Consider the following 19,924-nt stretch of genomic DNA (forward strand, 5'->3'; position numbering starts at 1 on the left):
ATTTCATTCCATTCTTCTGTTCTATTTTATTGTATTCCATTCTATTCTTCTGTTCTATTCTATTCTATTGCATTCCATTCCACTTTTCTGTTCTGTTCTGTTCTATGCTCTTCTCTTCTATTCCATTCCATTCCATTCTTCTATTCCATTCTATTCTATTCTTCTGTTCTGTTCTATTCCATTCCATTCTTCTGTTCTGTTCTATTCTATTCCATTCCATTCTTCTGTTCTATTCTATTCTATTCTATTCTATTCTATTCTATTCTATTCTATTCTATTCTATTCTATTCTACCTGAAACCTGCAGTGGCCTTCTTTGGACCTTTGTCACTAATGACAGTATTGTGGAAAATTCCACCAGTATTGTGGAAAACTACACGGGGTGACATATTATCCGTCCCTGTTCTACCTAAAATGCATATTGTAAGTGCAAACATATAGAGGCAAGAATGGGCTTATAAGAGGAGCCCCTAAAACATGGTTTCCAACCTTGGCCTCTTTAAGACCTGTGAACTTCAACTCCCAGAATTCCACAGACAGCCATGCTAGCTGAGGAAATCTGAGAGTTGAAGTCCATGCATTTTAAAGTTGCCAAGTTTCGGAAACCCTAAAACTACCTGTGCCTTAGTGTTGCCTGCCCTGACCATCAAGTTTTTCCCTCCCATCTTCAGTGAAGAATGCTTTCTGGCCTTGTGGACGGAAGCTTGAAGCTACAGTTGCACAAAGGCAAAAAAAACAACAACACCCCAGAACCAACCATGTGCACAGAAATTGTGTTATATTTGCTGTAATAATAGAATTGGCTGTGTTCTGCAAATTTATTTATTTATTATTTATTTATTTCGATTTATCAGTCGCCCCCTCTCCGCAAAGGGACTCGGGGCGACGTACAATTAAATCAAAATACAAATGTGGCATGGAGGAGGTAACACCAATATTTAACAGTCAAGTTCAAATAAATAACAATAAATTAAAACAATTAAAACAGTTAAAAACCCCAAAATTTACGTATAAAATATTAAAATAATTAAAATTGCCAGGGAGGTTAGAAATTTCTAGTTAAGCCAGGCCGGCTAGTTGGAACAGGTGGGTCTTGAGTTTCGTGCGGAAGGAGCGGAGATCGGTCGTTGTCCTGATATCTGGGGGGAGGTCATTCCAAAGGGCTGGGTCCATCACAGAGAAGGCCCTATTCCTGGGCGGCGCCCTCTGACACTGCCTGGTGGACGGCACCCGGAGGAGTCCCTCTCTGTGAGAGCGAATTGGTCGCAGGGATGTATGGGGCAAACTGATACAAGGCTCTGAATCATTCCAGTAACCAAAGATAGTCTTGTTCGGGCAGTTTCAGTCTAATTGGGAGGGAGAGAAATTGATGCAGGGGGTTGTATCCAGACAGGCAGAGTAAGTGGGCCTTGGTTTGGCAAAGCAGGAGTACAATCCCTGCTTCTGTGTTTGTTTATTTATTTTTAGAGTGGAAATATCTGTCTGAGGTGGGCCTTGAGCCAAGTAGGTGTGTGTTACATTTCAAGTCTGTTAAAGGCTGCCTTTGGCAAGGGATTTGCTAGTGATTAATTTTTGCAAAAAGAACTGGCAAGCTCCAGCAGCTCTGTGCGTCTTATACTGTAATTTTAGATCCCATGGGTCTCTCTCTCTCTTTCTGTCTCTCATATTAACATGCTCAGAGGTGCCCTTTGTACACTATTCTTTTGCTGCTGGAGAATTCCTCTCCTCTTCCTCTCCCTCTCCCCTCACAGCCTCTAATGGGAATATTCAGATTCTGCTTCTCAGGGTTATTGTAGAGATGTGGAAAAATCAGAACCAGACATTGCATTTAACTTGAAATGCCAAAAAAATAAATAGCACTGGATAGTATTCAGGATGGGACATGTTCTGGATCGCCAAACTGGTTTATTATCTCAGTTTTTTTTCTAAACAGTCTGGGATTTAGTTTTCAGAAAAGAATGACAAAGGAGCTAAGATTCTGCAATACAGCTTAAACCACGGACCACATGAAATAAGGTTGCTTGTGTCCTGTGTGGAAAACGTTGTGGCTCTTAGGAGATTTAAGGAACATTTTCCGGAATTACAGTAACATAATTGGTACAAAGTACCAAGTATCCCTTGCAGTTTTGGGCAGCCCTAACAAACTATTTTTGAAGTCAAAGGGTGAAGTGATTGGGATCATAGCAAAATCCTTGGATACACACTTAGAACAAGCATGAGATTTGAGTGGATTTAGAGCCTTACTGGGAGAATAAAATAGTTTTTATTTTATTTTATTTTAGTTTAAAATAGGTTTTTTTTTTCCTCAAAACAATAAGCCTCAGAAATTCAGCACAGTTGGAGAAAACTCCATAGGTCACAATGAAAAGTTTTGGGAGGGTAGAAAATTACAAAGATGGCCTTGAAGAAGTAACTGCATTTTCCCTCCCTCCCTCCCTCCTTCTGCACAAGAGAGTTAAGGTGGAGTCAGATTAAGTTTCTTTTTAATATTCTTTTTCTAGGATTAAATCATGTTTTGCTAACTGCCAGTTCCTTCCCTAAAGCCATCTCTGTAGTTCAACTTTCAGCCTTGGAAGTGCAAGCTGTTTCCTTCTGAAAGACCTTTTTACTGTACAATAGTAGGGAAGCATCTTTTTTATTTTCTGGCAATCCAAAAAATAAAAGGAGTGGGGGAGAAATATATAGGTGAGCAGGCGAGCAGTAGAGTGATTCCAAAAAGATGTTGAGACTTTGGAAAAAGTGCAAAGAAAAGCAACTAAGATGATCAAAGGCCTGGAGACTAAAACCTATGAAGAACAGTTGCAGGTATTGGGTATGTTTAGTCTACTAAAAAAAGACTATGGGTGACATGATAACAGTGTTCCAATATTTGAGGAGCTGCCACAAAGAAGAAGTCAACCTATTTTTAAGGTTTTTAAGAAGAGACTGGGCAGTAATTTGTCTGAAATGGTATAGGATCTCCTGCTTGAGCAGGGGGGCTGGACTGGAAGACCTCCAAGGTCCCTTCCAGCTCTATTCTGATTCAGTTTCATTTCTAAAAGAGCATCCTTGAGATAAGAAGGTGCATGAATGCAGCCCTGTATCCATCTCATTAAAACAGTTATGTATTTCCCAAGTTCTTGCAATCCAAAGAATTGTCTGGGTTCTATACCGGACAACAGTATAGAAAGTTATAAGTGGGTTAGGCCTAAGCTAGTCACAGGATCACTCTTCAGTCTGGCCCTCACTCTAAAGACATCAGTCGGGCGCCTTCGTGGATTTTGCAATAAATAAAATTAACAGCTAATTCTGTTTGATTTGGCTTAAGTCCCATATTAGGGAACATACTGACAGTGGAATTGACGCAAATTCGCACTTTATTATAGTTCAGGAAGCAATTCAAAACATTCTTATCCAATCTAGACCTTTAATGTTTTATTCTTTTTTAAGTGTTTAAAATTCATCATGCTTCTCTATTATATCTCTAAGCCTCCCAAAGCCTTTTCTAATTACACATTTTATGATTGAAATAAATCATTTCCTGGGGCATCTGATTAAGACAGGGTCACCAAAACATTAGATTTACACATGGTTGGTTGGGTAGTTCATACTTCAATGTTGTGGGAACCCAGTCGTTGTCTTTTGAAAACTATACCCTTACCTTACATCCAGTGGATAGAATGCAGTATTGCAGGTTAACTCTCCCCACTGCTGGGGGTTTGATCCTGACCTGCTCAAGGTTAGCTCAGCCTTCCATCCTTCCAAGGTTGATAAAACGAGGAGACAGATTGTTAGGAGCAAGATGCTGATATTGTAAACAGCTCAGAGAGGACTGTAAAACCACCGTGGAGCAGTCTATAAGTGCTATTAAACTATGATGTGGTTCATTTGTGTCAGCATGTTATGATGTGATGTGAACAGGACAATTGGGCTTATTTCAGGCTTCATATATTGTGTGATCCCAGCCAGCTTCAGATTTTGAAGACTATACGTGGAGCAAAGGGGATGCATGGAGTGAGGATCCATGTGGAACAGAATACTTTCTTCCATGTACCACTTATTGTTTAGTTGATTGCCTTGCAAGCTGCTTGAGCAGGCTGAAAACATCTCCCCGCTTTCCTCATGTGCACACGGTAACATGAGTTAGGTTCTTGAGGTTTGGCTGCTTTGTCAGCAGAAGCTCTAGATCAAGGATCCTCAAACTTTTTAAACGGGGTCAATTCACGGTCCCTTAGACTGTTGAGGGGCCGGACTGTCTGGGTGGGCGTGGCTAGGCGGTCATGTGACTGGGTGGGTGTGGCCAATTTAGCAGTCCATTAAACAATACATACAAATAAAACTTTAATTTGTTATGCTCCTGGGGGTGGAAAGCAAGTAAATGAAGGGATGTGGCTGCCGTGTGTGTGTGTGTGTGTGTGTGTGTGTGTGTGTGACTTCTGTGTGTGTGTGTTTGTGTGTGTGTGTGTCTCCCACCCTCTCCCCTCTTTGGAGGATGGGGAGCAAAAAAACAAGCCCGTTTTTGGCCTCCTCAGCCTCTAGAAGTCGGATGGGGGCCGGTGGGTAGGTGGGGCGATGTGGGTGGGGCAGCCTCATGGTTTCATATGGGCCGGATTAATGGCTTGGGCGGGCCGTATCCAGCCTGTAGGCTGTAGTTTGAGGACCCCTGCTCTAGAGGCTGGAGATGCAGCACTGGTGGATTCGGTCTTCAGCCTGTATGTGTCTCCAGGAAAATTGAGTTGACAGACTGAACTAAAAATGTGCGAGTATGAATGGCAAAGCCTTGCAGGGTAGACAGAGTATCAGGTACGTATCCTGTGGACCTCCATGAGGTTTCTGTTGGGAAAAGGCTCACAAAAGTGCATGGATTAATTCTCAGCCAGACAGCTGTGGGCGGATGAAGCTTGGAGACACAGCTGTGCAGTGCAGTGTTGCTAAGCAATTGGCTGTGAGAAGGGATAATAATGTTTATCTCAGTGGGGGTATCCTTTCCCCCCCCAACTTGGTAGTTCTCATCTACTTCCTTTCCATCAGCTATGCTCCTTGAAGTCTTTTCTGGCACAAGGACAAGGACAATTTCTGGTACAACCCTATTAGACTTCTTTGCCAGCCAGTGAAGGTTAATTCCATTTTAGGCATTAAAAAAAAGGAAATTGGGGAATCTTCTGATTCCTTAAATGAATTAGGACAAAAAGGAGGATTGAAACAAAGCACGTGGAGGCTCAGGTTCAATTTTTCTAGAATAGCTTTGGGTACAAGATCTGTAAAGTGGCTATATCAAGCTAAAATGTAGTTGGCTACTGTCAGTCTTATGAGGAAGAGAAGGTAGGGAACATAACCTGCTCTAATTAACTAATTAATTCTAGCTCATTCTATTTTATGGTAAAGCTTCATTCTAATAACTTTGCAAGTTATTAGATGAGGCAGACTTTTAGATTCTGGTATAACGCAGCGTGTTGCGTATATCGCTTGTGTTTATATTGCCTCCAGAATCCTGGTCAGGATAGTTTGCCAAATCACGATTAGGAGAACTCTAAATCCATCAGAAGCTACTAAGAAATCCTACAGTGCCGTGATAGTGAACCTATGGCACATGTGCCGCAGATGGCACCCAGAGCCCTCTCTACGGGCACGCGAGCGGTCGCCCCAGCTCAGCTCTACTGTGCATGTGCGCCAGGGGTGGGTTCCTGCCAGTTCAAACCTCTTCTATAGAAGAGGTTCCACAAATCTACCGTGCCGTTTAGAACCGGTTCCAGCTCCCTCCCCCCGTTCGTCCGCAGGCTTCCCCTCCCGCTGCTCACTGATTGGCTGGTTCACCAATCGCCCTACCCGCCTCTCAGAGTCCTATCTAAACCTTAAAGTCTTAAAGCTGTCAAGTTTGAACACCCATGGTTTTTTTTTTTTCTAAAGGCTTAGGGGTGCAAGGGTCTTATAACTTGACAGCTTTAAGACTTGCGTGCTTCAAATGCCAGAGTTTCTGAGCTAACATTTTGGTTGCTAAGCAAGAGCGTTGTTAAGTGAGTTTCACCACATTTTACAAGTTGGCCAGGCCCACCCAGTCACATGACTGCCAAGCCACTCCCACTTGGTCACATGGCTGGCAAGCCACTCCCACCCGGTTACATAGCCGGCAAGCCACTCCCACAAAGCAGGCCACGCCTACAGAAGAGGTTCTAAAAATTTTTGAAACCCACCACTGATGTGCGCCTACCTCCTGCCACCCAGCTGATTTGCCGCACATTCACGTCGGGCTGGGCGCACGCAGGGTGCATGCACGGGGATGCGCACATGCGTGGGAGGCGAGGGTTGCGGTGGCCCATTTTTACTGCAGGGAGGCCTACTACGCCCAAAACGGGGCGCGAGGGTTGGCGTGATCCCTGCCATGGCCTGTTTTTGCTCCCAGGAGGCTACAGGGACGCCTAGTAGGCCCAAAATGGGGCTGTGGGTGGGTGGGTGGGGCGTGCGCATACACTGAGGGTGCGTGGGGCGCATTGCATTATGGGTGTTTTCAGCAAGCGACAACAAAAAGGCTAGCCATCACTGTTGTAATGGAGCTTCTACAGGCAGTCTACTCCAGATGTAAAATCCTAGGGACTGCCCCCTAAATGTAGGCTGCATCTGACAATGGAAGTTCTGCATTCCTTCCTAAATGACAGAAAAATCTTCCACTCCTGGGACCTCTGGCTGGCCTAAGTCAAAGAGGTTACAGGTTTAGTGGAGGTTTAAGTTAAGAGTTCTTGTGATTGCTATACCCAATTATCCAGTCTTTAGGTCTTTAGAGATGTGAACTCTCTAGCTTTCATAGTTTCTGTTCCTTCCTGTTCTTTGAGTGCCATGTTGTCTGCAACACGTAGGAACGGTGGCGGCGGCATCCTAGAAGATACATGGTGGGACTGGTGGGTGGTAGCATCTGGTCTCCTTCAGCTCCAGAAGCCTGATGCTGTATCACATTGGAAGATTTCCCATTTCCATGGGGACAGAAATTGGTGTGTGGAAGTATACTTGGTACACGTAATGAATCTTGAATCTGCCTAGGAGTGAACGGAATTGTTAAAACTCTTCGCCATTTGGGCCTGAGGAAAACAGGGGAATGGAACGCTCCCGATGCCCTGAGAATTAAATAGAACTCCCATATACAACTGTAATTGAGCCCAGAATTATGGTCATAAGTCACGTCAGTTGTTAAGTGGGTCATCAGGTGACCATGGCCGATTGTATGACCTTTTGGGGGACTGTTGTTAAGTGGACATGTGAAGTAAAAGGTAAATTCCCTGCAGATTTTACTCCATTAGTCGCTGCTGACAATATGGCTGAGTGAACATGCGAGCCAAATGAATTGAATGCATTGTCTGCAACGGGCACGAAACTATCATCAATCGTGGTCATATGACTGTGGGATACAGCAAATGGTCATAAATGTGGTGGGTTACCAAGCACCCCCAAATGCAAATACATGACTGCGGAGGAGAGGAGAATCCAGTCATTAGATTAGAACTTTGAATCTGGGTTGAAAATGTCTATGGCAGGGGTGTCCAAACTTGGGAACTTTAAGGCTTGTGGACTTCAACTCCCAGAATTCCCCAGCCAGCCATGCTGGCTGGGGAATTCTGGGAGTTGAAGTCCACAAGTCTTAAAGTTCCCAAGTTTGGACACCCCTGGTCTATGGAGATTCTCAGTCAATCCAGGCCACAGTTGTCCCAACGGTGCTTTTTTTCAGGAAGCAACTGGACTTCCTTGTTTTTCTTCGAAGACATTTCGGTTCTCATCCAAGAAGCTTCTTGGAAGAGCGGTCAAAGAGGCCATTTATGTCACAATTGAATAGCCCTCTCTCAAAAGAGGGGAAGAGATATGACATCATCTATTCCCAGTCTACAACAGAGCCCTTTCAAGATTTCCAAGAAGGCTCCAAACCCATGTGTACTACTCAGGTGACCCTGAGGTCACAGATAAGCCTCCAAGTGGCCTCAAGGACTCTCTAAAAAGAATGCAAATGACCATCTGTCTGCAAGGAATATAAATCTTTCCATTCCCCACTATCCAGTCGGAGCTGAAGAAGCTTCTTGGATGAGAACCGAAACGTCTTAAAAAAAAAAAAGCAAGGAAGTCCATTTGCCTCTTGAAAAAATGAACTTTTGGGACCTCTGGGTTGTAAGTACCTTTCTTGATTTTATTGTAACTTTGAAAGGTTGCTAAACATCCTGCCATAAGTTGAGGACTACCTCTATGTGGCTGAGCCTCAGGCTAACTCTGCCCACTGCTAGGAGTTCGATCCTGAGTGGCTCAAGGTTGACTCAGCCTTCCATTCTTCTCCAGGGGCCATAGTTTGAGGACCCCTGATTCAGTGCAATATAAAAAATGCCAATAATTTTTTCGCGGACCACCAGGTGGCGACTGCTGGTGTAGACCATGGCTTGGCCCCAGGATACTGTATTGACTACGTCTTTGGTTTGATCCCAAAGCCTTTCCAATTTATTGACGTCTTTCTCCATCTGAATGAATGAACATTGTGCTGTAATGCATCTACCCTCTCCTGCTGCATTTACTTAATGTGGTTGGTGAGCAGCCTCTGGAAAGAGACTAGAGGCTCCAAATCCCAAGCCACCAAAGTCTCCTCCTCCTTCTCCACCTCCTCCTCCTCCTCCCCTGTACCTGCCAACGGACTACTCTGACTTCACTTTTCTCCCTCTTTTTTGCCAGAAGATTTCCAGGCAGGGAAGAAAGAGCACGGTGGTGGACGACTGACTGCCAGCCCAGGAAGACTGCCTCACAGGGGAAGCCCGCCAGCTTCTCCTGCTGCTCCAGGTGGGAAGGGAGTCTGCAGTTGGGAAGTTTGGGGCACCGGGGGCGGGAGGGGGGTTGGCTGATCCCTCTGGTGAAGAATGAGTTCACCCATTTCCGGAGGTGTATTTTTTTTAGAAGTGGGACAGGATAAACCTGGGGAGTGGAGCTGTTTGCCCGTTGGCAAACATAAAAGTTTCCAGGCTGCTTTTTAAATATCCGGGCTTTTGACATCTTTCCTTGCTGGCTGAAGCTGCCTTTTGATGGGTCCTTGAATGCCCTCGGCTTCTCTGCTCTCTTCCTTTCCCTGTTCCCCCTTTTTTTCCCCTTCTGTAAATTTACAGAAGGGGGTTTGTAAGTAAGAAATGAGTGATTAACTTTTCTTGGGAGACCAACTTTCTGAACTTGGATAAAACAACAATGATAGAAATCAGAGAGAATATAAAGAAGTAACATAGGAGAAGGGAAACTTAAACTACCTGCATTTATTTACAAACCTGGTGTTTGAATACAGGTAGCTGTTGTGCAAAGTTGTTAATTAGTAGAAGGAGACATGTCTGTAGAGTAGAGTAGAATAGAATAGAATAGAATAGAATAGAATAGAATAGAATAGAATAGAATAGAATTCTTTATTGGCCAAGTGTGATTGGACACACAAGGAATTTGTCTTGGTGCAAATGCTCTCAGTGTACATAAGGAGAATAAAATGCATTCATCAAGAATAAAAAGATACAACACTTAGTGATAGTCAAGGTTACTAATAAGCTATCAAATTGTACTAGGAAACAAATAAAAACAATATAAATTGAAAGATACAAGCAACATGGTTATAGTTATAAGTGGGGAGAGACGTATACTAGGAAGGAAGAGAAGAAGAATAGTAATACATTCTTGGTAGATTATTGACAGTGTTGTGGGAATTAGTTGTTAAGCAGAGTGATGGCATTCGGGGGAAAAACTCTAAATTTCTATAGTAATCTATAATTTGACACAGAAACGTCAGCAGGTGAATGGAATGGATTGTAGAGGCACACCATATAGAATAATGTGCTTTTTCCCCCCTTCCATCTTTCTTGGCCTATCTGCAATAGATAGGCCTTCCATACCCAGGCACCATCTAGGTATGCTGGCCCTGTCACTCACAAAAGTCCCAGGCTAAGATGACTAAGAAATATTTGGAAGCTGCAGTCTCAATGGTGCAGAAAGGATGACTGCAGTCTGCCTTATATCTTTAGGTCAGGGGTGTCCAAACTTGGCAACTTTAAGACTTGTGGACTTCAACTCCCAGAATTCCCCAGCCAGCTGGCTGGGGAATTCTGGGAGTTGAAGTCCACAAGTCTTAAAGTTGCCAAGTTTGGACACCCCTGCTTTAGGTCATTAACTGAGCCATTGATGTGCTTTTACTAATAGAAATTTTGCTTTTTCCTTGTTGTGGTCTATTTGAAAGAACAAATTGTTACTAGAATTGAGTCCGCCCTTAAGAGAGAACTCAAAACGCCTTGTCTTGCTCAAGATGATTAGATTTGTATGTCTTTCATGAATTTGACACTTGTTTTTTTTAATTATAGTTTTTGTGATCCATTAGGTTCACACAGGACATATATTTGCTAGGGATATAAAAAAATGATGTAGGTAGAGACATCAAGCAAAAGTATATGCTGATTTTGTTCATAAGGCGTTTAATTTATTATTTGGATCAGTTGCTGAATATATTGTGTGATCTCTTTGTAGTAGTTTCTAAAGATGGTGATCATATTTCCTTGGGGAAAAAATGAAGGACAAATATGAAAAAGGAGCAGATCTAAAAGACATAAATTGTAATCATTTATGACTTTGCTTCATAAAAGAAAATTCAATAGCAAAACCAAGAAAAACTTTTCAAAAAAATAAATAAATGACAAAAGTGAGTTTTTGAAAAAAAAAATCTAAAGGAAGGGCAGCTTTCTGAAATAAAGGACTATCCTTCATAATAAAGGATGTAGAGTTATTGTATTTATAAACCATCCTTGAAAGTTTATCCTGTTGCATGAATCCAAATAATTGAATTTATTCATTAAATCAAGATTGAATAAACTACAGATTAATGTCATCTGGGAATCTAATCAATATGCAATAGATTGAAAAGAAAGCAGGTAATTGATCAGTCCGAGACCTTTTTGTTGGTGGATTGGTTGGTTTATAGCTAGGTAGGTAGGTAGTCAATTCATTGTTGATGCTTTGAGATGAGTCCATCAAGCCACACGAGTTGGCAACAACTGGAAGATGGAGGAATCTGGGAGTCACCTAAGTTTTCTGCAGGAAAGGATTGTTTCTAGATCCTGAAGTTCTCTTTTCTCCGGTGTTGCAATCTCCAAAACACGGCGTGCCCCCCACTGACATCTCCCAAATGTCCTGATTGTCATTCTTTGGTGTTTCAGGTGAATGAGGAGGTGGGAAGCTCTTGGATAATTAGCCAGATGCTCAAGGACTTGGCAGGCAACCGGGAGAGGGGAAAAAAAGCCAGATGGTTTGACATTCCAGTCCTAACCTGCCTTTTGATGCTAAGTTGTGGCCAAGAGGTATTTGGCACCATCTTGGGGTGGGGGGAAGATAGGCAACAATTGTGCTTTGAGACTATGCCATATTCCTGCTAAGTTGGAAGAGGCCTGTTGCTCTGCTGTTTTGCAGAAGGTCCCAGATGACTCTCCTGGGGAGGGGGTAAAAATGAGCAAAAAATGGCCCATTTTTCATTCATTTCTGTCCTCCCCAGCCCCCAGGAGCACTCTGAAAGCCTCCTAAAGGCTATGCACAGCCATTTTGGTGAAAGGGTTTCAGGAGGCAAAAAATGCTGTATTCAGTGTATAAGGCGCACCCAGATTTTCACCCTCTTTTTTGAGGGAAAAAGGCGTCTTACACTTCAAAAAATATGGTAGATGGTTAAATCAGTACGACTGAAGTGGTTACATGGGGAAAGAGCCATATTGTCAAGCCCTGACTAGCCTGCCATACCTGGTGGAATGGCAGGGGGAACAGCAGTGATGGCTGCAGAAACAGTATGGCTCCAGCGGCTGGCATCCCAGGTGCTCCCGATGGTTGACTGCTTCGGATTGGCATGCCCTGTCTCCAAACAGCTGACCGGTACTGATGGCGACACAGCCAGAACAGCTGATCAGCGCTGATGTTTGGAGACGGGGCATGCCCATATTTCCCAGCCTCTTAAATCCTCTCTCTGCTTTTCCCTGTACAGGTTCTTGGGGCTCCTGACTCTCTGGATGTTGAGTCCCATTATGGGTGAGCATCAGACCCACATCAACAGCCTCTTCCTGAATGAGGAGACATCTAAGCCGCTTGAATCGGGGAGCCGGGTGCATCGCTTCCGCCATACCCTGGAGAAGCGGGCAGCACATGCCAGGAAGCAAATGTACAACATCACCCGAGAGAGCGTCAAGGGCTTCTTCCAGAGAAATGCTTTTGTGCTACTCACCATCTTGGCCGTCCTGCTGGGTATGGAGAGAAAGGGCCTTTGAGAGATCAAGGCATGGGAAAGCCAGGGAGGGTGTGGAGGGATCTTCTTGAGCCATTGAACTGTGCACCTCTGTGCCTGTGCAGAGATCCAAGTGAAATTGTAACTCACCCCACCTTTAATTGAGAAATATCAACTTCTTGCTTTCAATGTTTTCATTGATTTTTTATTCAAACGATGTTTTAGAAAAACCAGTTAAAAATCTGTACAGTAGTTACAGTAAACGAGGCTTTTTTGAACTGGTGCATTTCCTGAGTTTAACGAAATGGGAAAGAATAGTAGCTGCTTAAAAGAGAGGGTTTTTGTATCAGTTAGGAGGAACACAAAAATGTTTTTTTTAAAAATTGCCAGCTGGATCCTCTCCTGTGAGAGACTATTTTTTCTGACTTTTGTTACTTCTGCCTCTCAGTTTTGCTTTCAGGTCCCTTCACAAAGTCCCTTTTATCTACTCAGTCTAATTCAGTGTTTCTCTAGTAACTTTAAGCTGCATGGATTTCATCTCCCAGAATTCTTCAGCCAGCATGCTGGCTGAGGAATTCTGGGAGTTGGAAGTCCAACAGAATTTAAAGTTGCCAAGATTGAGAAGACCTGATCTAATTATTTTTTCTGATAGTTGCAAAACATTTGGAGGTAATCGGAAGGCATTAAGTCCCTCATTAGAAAACCCCTTGTCATTTTCCATACCAGTCTTTAGAGCTCGTTTTCAAAAGAGAAAAGGTTTCTTGTGGTACAGAAACCTGAAAAGGACTTTTTGGGCAGGGTTTCCTTATAAGGGGACATGCCAATCAATTTGTTGTGAATAACGGCAAAGCATAGGGGATATTCCTTGAGATGCTGATGGTGTCTATAGAGAATAGCTTGGAGGCCCAAGTGTCCCGTGACATTACATCCTTAAGACCTAGAGGTAGGTTATCCTCAATGCTAAATATATTTTGAGCATGATCTGGGACATCTTTATTTTTTTCTTGTTATTTGATATGCTTTGGGCTGAATTTTTGCCATGCTTTGCTGGTTCGGGAACTGAAATTAAAAGATCTACAAACTCTTGCTCTTGAAAAAGTGCGGTCGTTGTGTTAATGAACGTTGATTCAAAAATAAGCCCTCCTCTAGAGGCGTTTCCACCATTTTTATAACCTCTGGTGCCTGCCTTTGCTGGATTGGCTTCTGACAGTTTATATGAGTGATTGTTACCTGTAATTGGGATATTAATGAGAATTCGTTAAAAGGTAAGCTCTCCATGAGAGTTGTTGTCACTGTTTTCATAATAGCTAGACAGATCCTTCCCTTGTGGTCTTGGTGGATGGCTGGACTGGCATCTGACAGTTTAGATAAGTGATTATCTCCTACAACAGAATCTGGCTCTAAGATTGGTTGGTAATTTCCCTTTGTTTCCAACTTGCATTGGGTTGTAGCCAGATGTACTGCAGCTGAGGAACTAGGAGGAGCAAAAGTGGGAATTAACCCTTAGGCTGCCCAACTTCCTTTTTTTCCCCTGTGCAAATTAAGATCTGTGATATGCTCGAACGTGTACTAACACAATCCTGCGGAGGTTTGGAAGTTGATTAACAGCACACAGTTGGGGAAAAGCCGTTTGTTTTCCAAAAACATAAAAGAAAGAAAAAAACTCCAGGAGATTAAGTAAATTAAATAGTCATGCGTCAGTTCAGTTTGACATGGCTGGAATGTTGATTGAAATCAGGCCAACAATTCTGTGCTTTCAGATTTCTAATTTAAAAGAAAAAAAGAAAACCTCTTAAAAGCAAAAGCAGCTAGAAGTGAACAGATTAATCTTTCTCCTTTCTCTTTCTTTCTTTCTTTCTTTCTTTCTTTCTTTCTTTCTTTCTTTCTTTCTTTCTTTCTTTCTTTCTTTCTCTTTCCTTCCTTCCTTCCTTCCTTCCTTGATATATGTGATATAAAGTGTTACATTTAATAGTCTTTCTTCACTCTTATTAAATGCAGTTCATTGTACACAGTAGTGTTGTAGACAGAGAGGATGTGGAATTAATTGAAATAGTGAAGCGTGGACAAGAATGTAGTTCAGGCATCCCAAATCTCATGCGTTCCAGATACACTGGGAATGTGCAGTTCCATTTTAATTGGAAGTGAGAGTTATTTCCCCAAAGGGGTGGGCAAACCCAATTTACAGGCATGCTTTGGATTGCTTACAGACAAGATTGCTGGAATTACACTGCTTGGGCCATATCTTAAAGTAGTCTGCTTGGCTTGTGCACTAAACTGTGCATGAGCCACTCTGATTTATTTGGCATTCATGGTTAAACAAGTCACTGAATTCAAGACCATGCTATGTGTGCTGCTTGTTTTAATCTGCTTTGACCCAACTTCTAAGAAGGTGTCTCTATTATTTTCATAATAGAGACACTTTTCCTATACAATTGCAGGGGGGGGGGGATGTTTGTCCGTAAAAGAACTCATAATAAGACTGAGTAATATTTGATACTTGTTGAGGCCAATTCCCACAACCAAAAGTGCTAAACAGGGAAATATCCAGGGGTGGGATTGAAAAATGTTAGCAACTGGTTCTCTGCTGGGTGGGCATGGCCATGGTGGGCGTCGCTTACTCGGCCTCCTGCACCACAGGCTCCGAAGGTCAGAAACAGGCCCGTTTTTGGACTTCTGGTACTTCCGGTAGGCCCGTTTTTCACCCTCCCCAGGCTACAGAGGCTTCCTCGAGCCGCCAGGAGGACAAAAATGGCCTCCCCCAGGTTCCGGAGGTCCTCTGGAAGCCAGAAACAGGCTTGTTTCCGGAACTTCCGGTAGGCCCGTTTTTTGCCCTCCCAGAGGCTTTGCGCAGACTTTGCACTTACCTGGCATGATGAACGGGCCATGTGGAGACTCCTGGGAGGGGAGGGGTGGGCGGGGCCAGCCGGTCCTCGCAACAACCGGTTCAGCGAACCAGATGTAAAATTAATATCCGGTTCGCCCAAACCGGTGCGAACCGGCTGAATCCCACCCCGGAAATATCCACCTTCAGTTCCATTTACTGATGGGGTGATAAGAAGCATTTTCTGTTCTGCTCTCCATTTGGTTAATACGCATATTTGATTGGTTGGGGAATTCTGGGAGTTGAAGTCCACACAACTGTCAAGTTGCCAAGATTGAGAAACACTGATGTAGAATGTCAGTCAATGCAAACTGAGACAAACGATAGCAGCGGGAAAGCCACCTTGCTTTGGGAAGGCTCCTTCTAATGAGGCCACCACATGTTGGGTCTCTAGGTCTGGTGGACCAGACTGAGTCTACAGACTTGAACACCTGGAGAAAAGGTGGGATATCAGGGCAGGTAAATAAACTGGAAACAACTGATGTCCGAACAGTCCTGTTCTTTGTCAGGAGTGGAATGGTAACATTTCCCCTTCTTGGCCTCGTGTCTCACAGGGATTACTCTGGCCCTCGCCCTGCGGCCGTATCGGATGACCTATCGCCAGATCAAATATTTCTCCTTTCCCGGAGAGCTGTTGATGCGAATGCTGCAGATGTTGGTTCTTCCACTAATCGTCTCTAGCCTTATCACAGGTGAATGAGCAGGTTAACTGAGAATCATTGTCTTAAAATCAGGTCAGATCAGCAAAGTGCTGTCCAGCTTCTGGCAATCTGGTGCTACAGCAGGGGTAGGAGCTGCCATTTTCAGAGGTGCATTACCTCAGTACAGTTGCTTAATTTTGGGAGAAGCCACAGGAGGAATGGTTCCCAGAGCACCTAGAAGGGCAGGACCCATTTACTGTTGAACTTGCTGTTCTGATCCACCTCTTTCAAGGACAGCTAGATAAGCCCTCTCTTTTTTGGTTGTAATTTTATATTTTGGGGATTAGCAATTGTCTGTTTCTTTTGGGGTGGGGTGGGGTGTTCAGGGAGCAAACCCAGTAAGGCACATGTCTGCGGAGAATCTCAGTCATTCAGATCATGGTTGTTCCCAAGGTGCTTTTCAAGAGGCATCTGAAGAAACTTCCTGGATGAGAAGCGAAACGTCTTCAAAGAAAAAACAGAAAGCCCAGTTGCCTCTTGAAAAAGCACCTTTGGGACTAACTAAGGTACCTTCTCTAGTTTCCATCTTTCTACTGAACAGATCATGCCAGGACTAGTTTGTTTGTTTGTTTGTTTGTTTGTTTGTTTTATTGGATTTATATGCCGCCCTTCTCCCAAAGGACTCAGGGGCGGCGTACAACATTAAAAAACACATATCACAAAAGTTAAAAGGAAATTAGATAAATATCCAAAAAACCCAAACCCCAATTAATATGACAATAACATTAAAAAAAATAGATAAAATTAACAAGCCAGGCCGGCTTGCTGGAAAAGCCAACTTTTTAGGGCGCGTCGGAAGGACCGGAGGTCAGGGATTATGCAAAGCTCCAGAGGCAGCTCATGCCAGAGGGGAGGCGCCCCCACAGAGAAGGCTCTCCCCCTGGGGGTCACCAGCCGACACTGTCTGGCCGACGGCACCCTGACGAGGCCAACTCTGTGGGATCGTACTGGACGGTGGGAGGCTACTAGAGATGGGAAAGCCTGGAAAAAACCCAGTAAATTTGGGGAAAAAGACAGGTTTTTTTCCTGTTTTTTTCCAAACGGCTTTGGAAAAAAATGGAAAAAACCCTGGGGTTTTTCCCAATTTTTCCAGGGTTTTTCCAGGCATTTCTATCTCTAGTCAGGACATAAAAATGCAGCCCTGGGTTTGATCAAGAAGTCCATCTGAGTTATGAGTAATCTATTTTAAGATGGGGGGTGGGGAGGGGGTAAAGTGTTTGGTATAATATTTGAATGTGAATTTTTGCGGGGGGGTATAGCATTTGTATGAGATTTATATTGTATGGAGGGGGGGGGGTGAAAAGGGGGAAAATTTGTTTGTACAAAACTCTTTTAATAAAAAAAAAAAAAAAAAAAAGAAGTCCATCTGATGAAGCATCCAATTTCTAAGGCAATTCTAGAGATGGCTGGGAGTAAGGTCTCCTGTGATCTTCCATAATAATAATAATAATAAGTTTGAATTTATTAGCCGCTCCCTTTCCAAGTAGGACTCGGGGCGGCGTACAATGGGGCATATAAAACACAGAAAATATATAAAAACACATAGGCGTACATACAGAACATACATACAGATACACAAACACGGACTCGAACTCGGAGGAGGTAGACAATTTACATCATATAGACAGTTAAAAAACCCGCATTAAGATACCCCAATTATAAAAACCCCATATAGAATTAAAATTTAACGTTTAAAATACAATTTAAAACCAGTTAGGAGGAATAAGAATAATTACGATTGAGCCAGGCCAGATAATTGAAAGAGGTGGGTCTTCAGCTGTACACGGAAGGAGCGGAGATCGGAAGTAATCCTGATGTCACGGGGGAGGTCATTCCACAGGGCTGGGCCCACCACAGAGAAGGCTCTGCTCCTGGGTGTCGCCCCCCGGCACTGTTTGGCGGACGGCACCCGGAGAAGTCCCTCTCTGTGTGAGCAAATTGGTCGTAGGGATGTGTGAGGCAGGATGCGATCCTGCATATAACTAGGCCCTGTGCCATGGAGCGCTTTAAAGATCATAATCAAAACCTTGAAACGCACTCGGTAGACCACATTCCATTGCTGAATTATGACCTTTCCTCCCTTCTCAGGCATGGCATCCTTGGACAGCAGTGCTTCTGGCAAGATGGGGTTGCGTGCTGTCGTTTACTATATGATGACAACCATCATCGCCGTCTTCATTGGAATCTTTATGGTCTTCATCATTCATCCAGGAAAAGGGAGCAAGAAAGGTCTCCAAGGGGAGAACAAGTTTGACCAGGTCCATGCAACTGATGCTTTCATGGACCTCATCCGGTGAGCAATTTTAAGCCAGGGCAGAATCTTCTGATAATGGGCTGGTTATGGAAAGTATAAAATAGCAATAGCAATGGCACTTAGACTTATATACCGCTTCACAGTGCTTTACAGACCTCTCTAAGCGATTCACAGAGTCAGCCTATTGTCCCCAACTATCTGGGTCCTCATTTTACCCACCTCGGAAGGATGGAAGGCTGAGTCAACCTTGAGCCTGGTGGGATTTGAACTGCCAAATTGCAGGCAGCCGGCAGTCAGCAGACGTAGCCTGCAGTACTGCACTCTAACCACTATGCCAATAAGGGGAATGGTTGGAAGGGGAATGTTTGGAAGGGGAAGCTGTCATTCATTTGTTAACGTTGCAATGCGACGGAAGTGGCAAGGTGACCCAGGAAGTAATTTTCTAGTGCTTCCTAAGCTAATGTTCTCCAGCAGGAAGTGAGCAGTGCTTTCTTATGCTAGATTTGTCCAACTGAACTCTGTAATTCCTGTTAGTGAAATTCCTAACTCAGTCAGGAGAGTTTCGGTTCAGAGGCCTTTGTACGGTGATAAAGCCACAATCCAGCATCTTAAAAATCTTCAAACTGGGTCATTGATACCCTTGTGCTTTTGTCTCTTGTAGGAATATGTTTCCACCCAACCTTGTAGAAGCCTGCTTTAGACAGGTAAGAAGAGTTGAAGATCCTAATTGGGAACTTGCTTATTGTGACCAACTCTGAGTAGGCCTCAACTTTTGTAACTAAAGCTAAAACCAAACACTACAGCAATGTTAATAATCAACACTTCAGCATAGGACCAAAACTGTCTTTTCATATAAACAGTGCATGCTACAGCTCCCAGGTAAGTTAGTCAGTGGGGAAATTGTGGCTCAAGCATTCCCTGTTCATTTCGGATGATTTGATGACTGACCTGTTCACCACTCGAGACCTTTCTCGTCTGCAGAGTTTGTGAGAGTTGCTCATTTGGATGTTGTTTCTCTCATAAGAGCCCGAGCTGATCCTTCCTTCTGCTTCCCTTCCAGTATAAGACTCAATACAGTGTCCGCGTTATCAACAGAACGGTTGTGAGCAACACTTCTTCTGCGGCCATGTTGCCACAGCACCCAAACCAGGATACCAACAGCAGCGGTTTCAACTACAATGCCACCATGGCCAGTTTGCCTCTCCTGCCACTTGAAAATGCTTTGGGAGTCTGGAATAATGTCACTAAAGCTCTAGGGAGCTTCCCGGAAGTGCTGAACTTTGAGGAGGTCATCCCCGGCCCAGGTTCTGTCAACGGGGTGAACGCCCTTGGCCTCGTTGTCTTCTCCATCTGCTTCGGCCTGGTGATTGGCAACATGAAGCAAAAGGGACACCCCCTGCGGGAGTTTTTTGACTGCCTCAATGAAGCCATCTTGCGGATGGTGGCAGTCATCATATGGTGAGGAGAGGGTCCCTCCTAGGCCCAGCAGGCTGTGATATCTTTAATAAGCAAAGAGATGCTTTTCCAGAATACTCTGTGCTGATGTGGTTAAACCTAGGCAAGGATAGGATCAGCTTAAGGCCAGAAAATTTCCCAAGTATTCTATATGTAATGTACAGGTGGTCTCCTCGACTTACGACCACGGTTGAGCCCACAAATTTATGTTGTTAAAACGAGGCGTTTGTTAAGTGAGCTTTGCCCCATTGGACGACCTTTCTTGCCACGGTTGTTACGTGAATCACCGCAGCTCTTAAGTTAGCAACCTGGTTGTTAAATGAATCGGGCTTCCCCATTGACTCTGCTTGTCAGACGATCGTAAAAGGCGACTGCATGACACTGCAGCCGTCACAAATATGAGTCAGTTGCCCAGTG

General features: G+C 43.8%; 1 protein-coding gene across 3 annotated transcripts in view; it reads left to right on the forward strand.

Annotated features, from left to right (window-relative positions):
• Positions 1 to 19,924, forward strand: part of LOC309383482 (excitatory amino acid transporter 1-like) — a 34,919-nt gene that overhangs the window by 3,872 nt on the left and 11,123 nt on the right. Inside the window, exons 2-7 of one of the 3 annotated variants that reach the window (XM_081936091.1) lie at positions 8,673 to 8,777; positions 11,980 to 12,236; positions 15,652 to 15,789; positions 17,887 to 18,091; positions 18,714 to 18,756; positions 19,113 to 19,510. In XM_081936091.1, coding sequence (XP_081792217.1) covers positions 12,005 to 12,236; positions 15,652 to 15,789; positions 17,887 to 18,091; positions 18,714 to 18,756; positions 19,113 to 19,510 — 1,016 coding nt within the window. In that variant the 5' untranslated portion in view covers positions 8,673 to 8,777; positions 11,980 to 12,004. Of the gene's footprint in view, positions 1 to 8,672; positions 8,778 to 11,185; positions 11,312 to 11,979; positions 12,237 to 15,651; positions 15,790 to 17,886; positions 18,092 to 18,713; positions 18,757 to 19,112; positions 19,511 to 19,924 lie in introns of those variants that run through there. The other 2 variants (XM_081936092.1, XM_081936093.1) reach the window with 2 other exon arrangements.

This window comes from Natrix helvetica (assembly GCF_964273705.1).
Source record: "Natrix helvetica genome assembly, chromosome: 1".
Lineage (NCBI taxonomy): Eukaryota > Metazoa > Chordata > Lepidosauria > Squamata > Natricidae > Natrix > Natrix helvetica.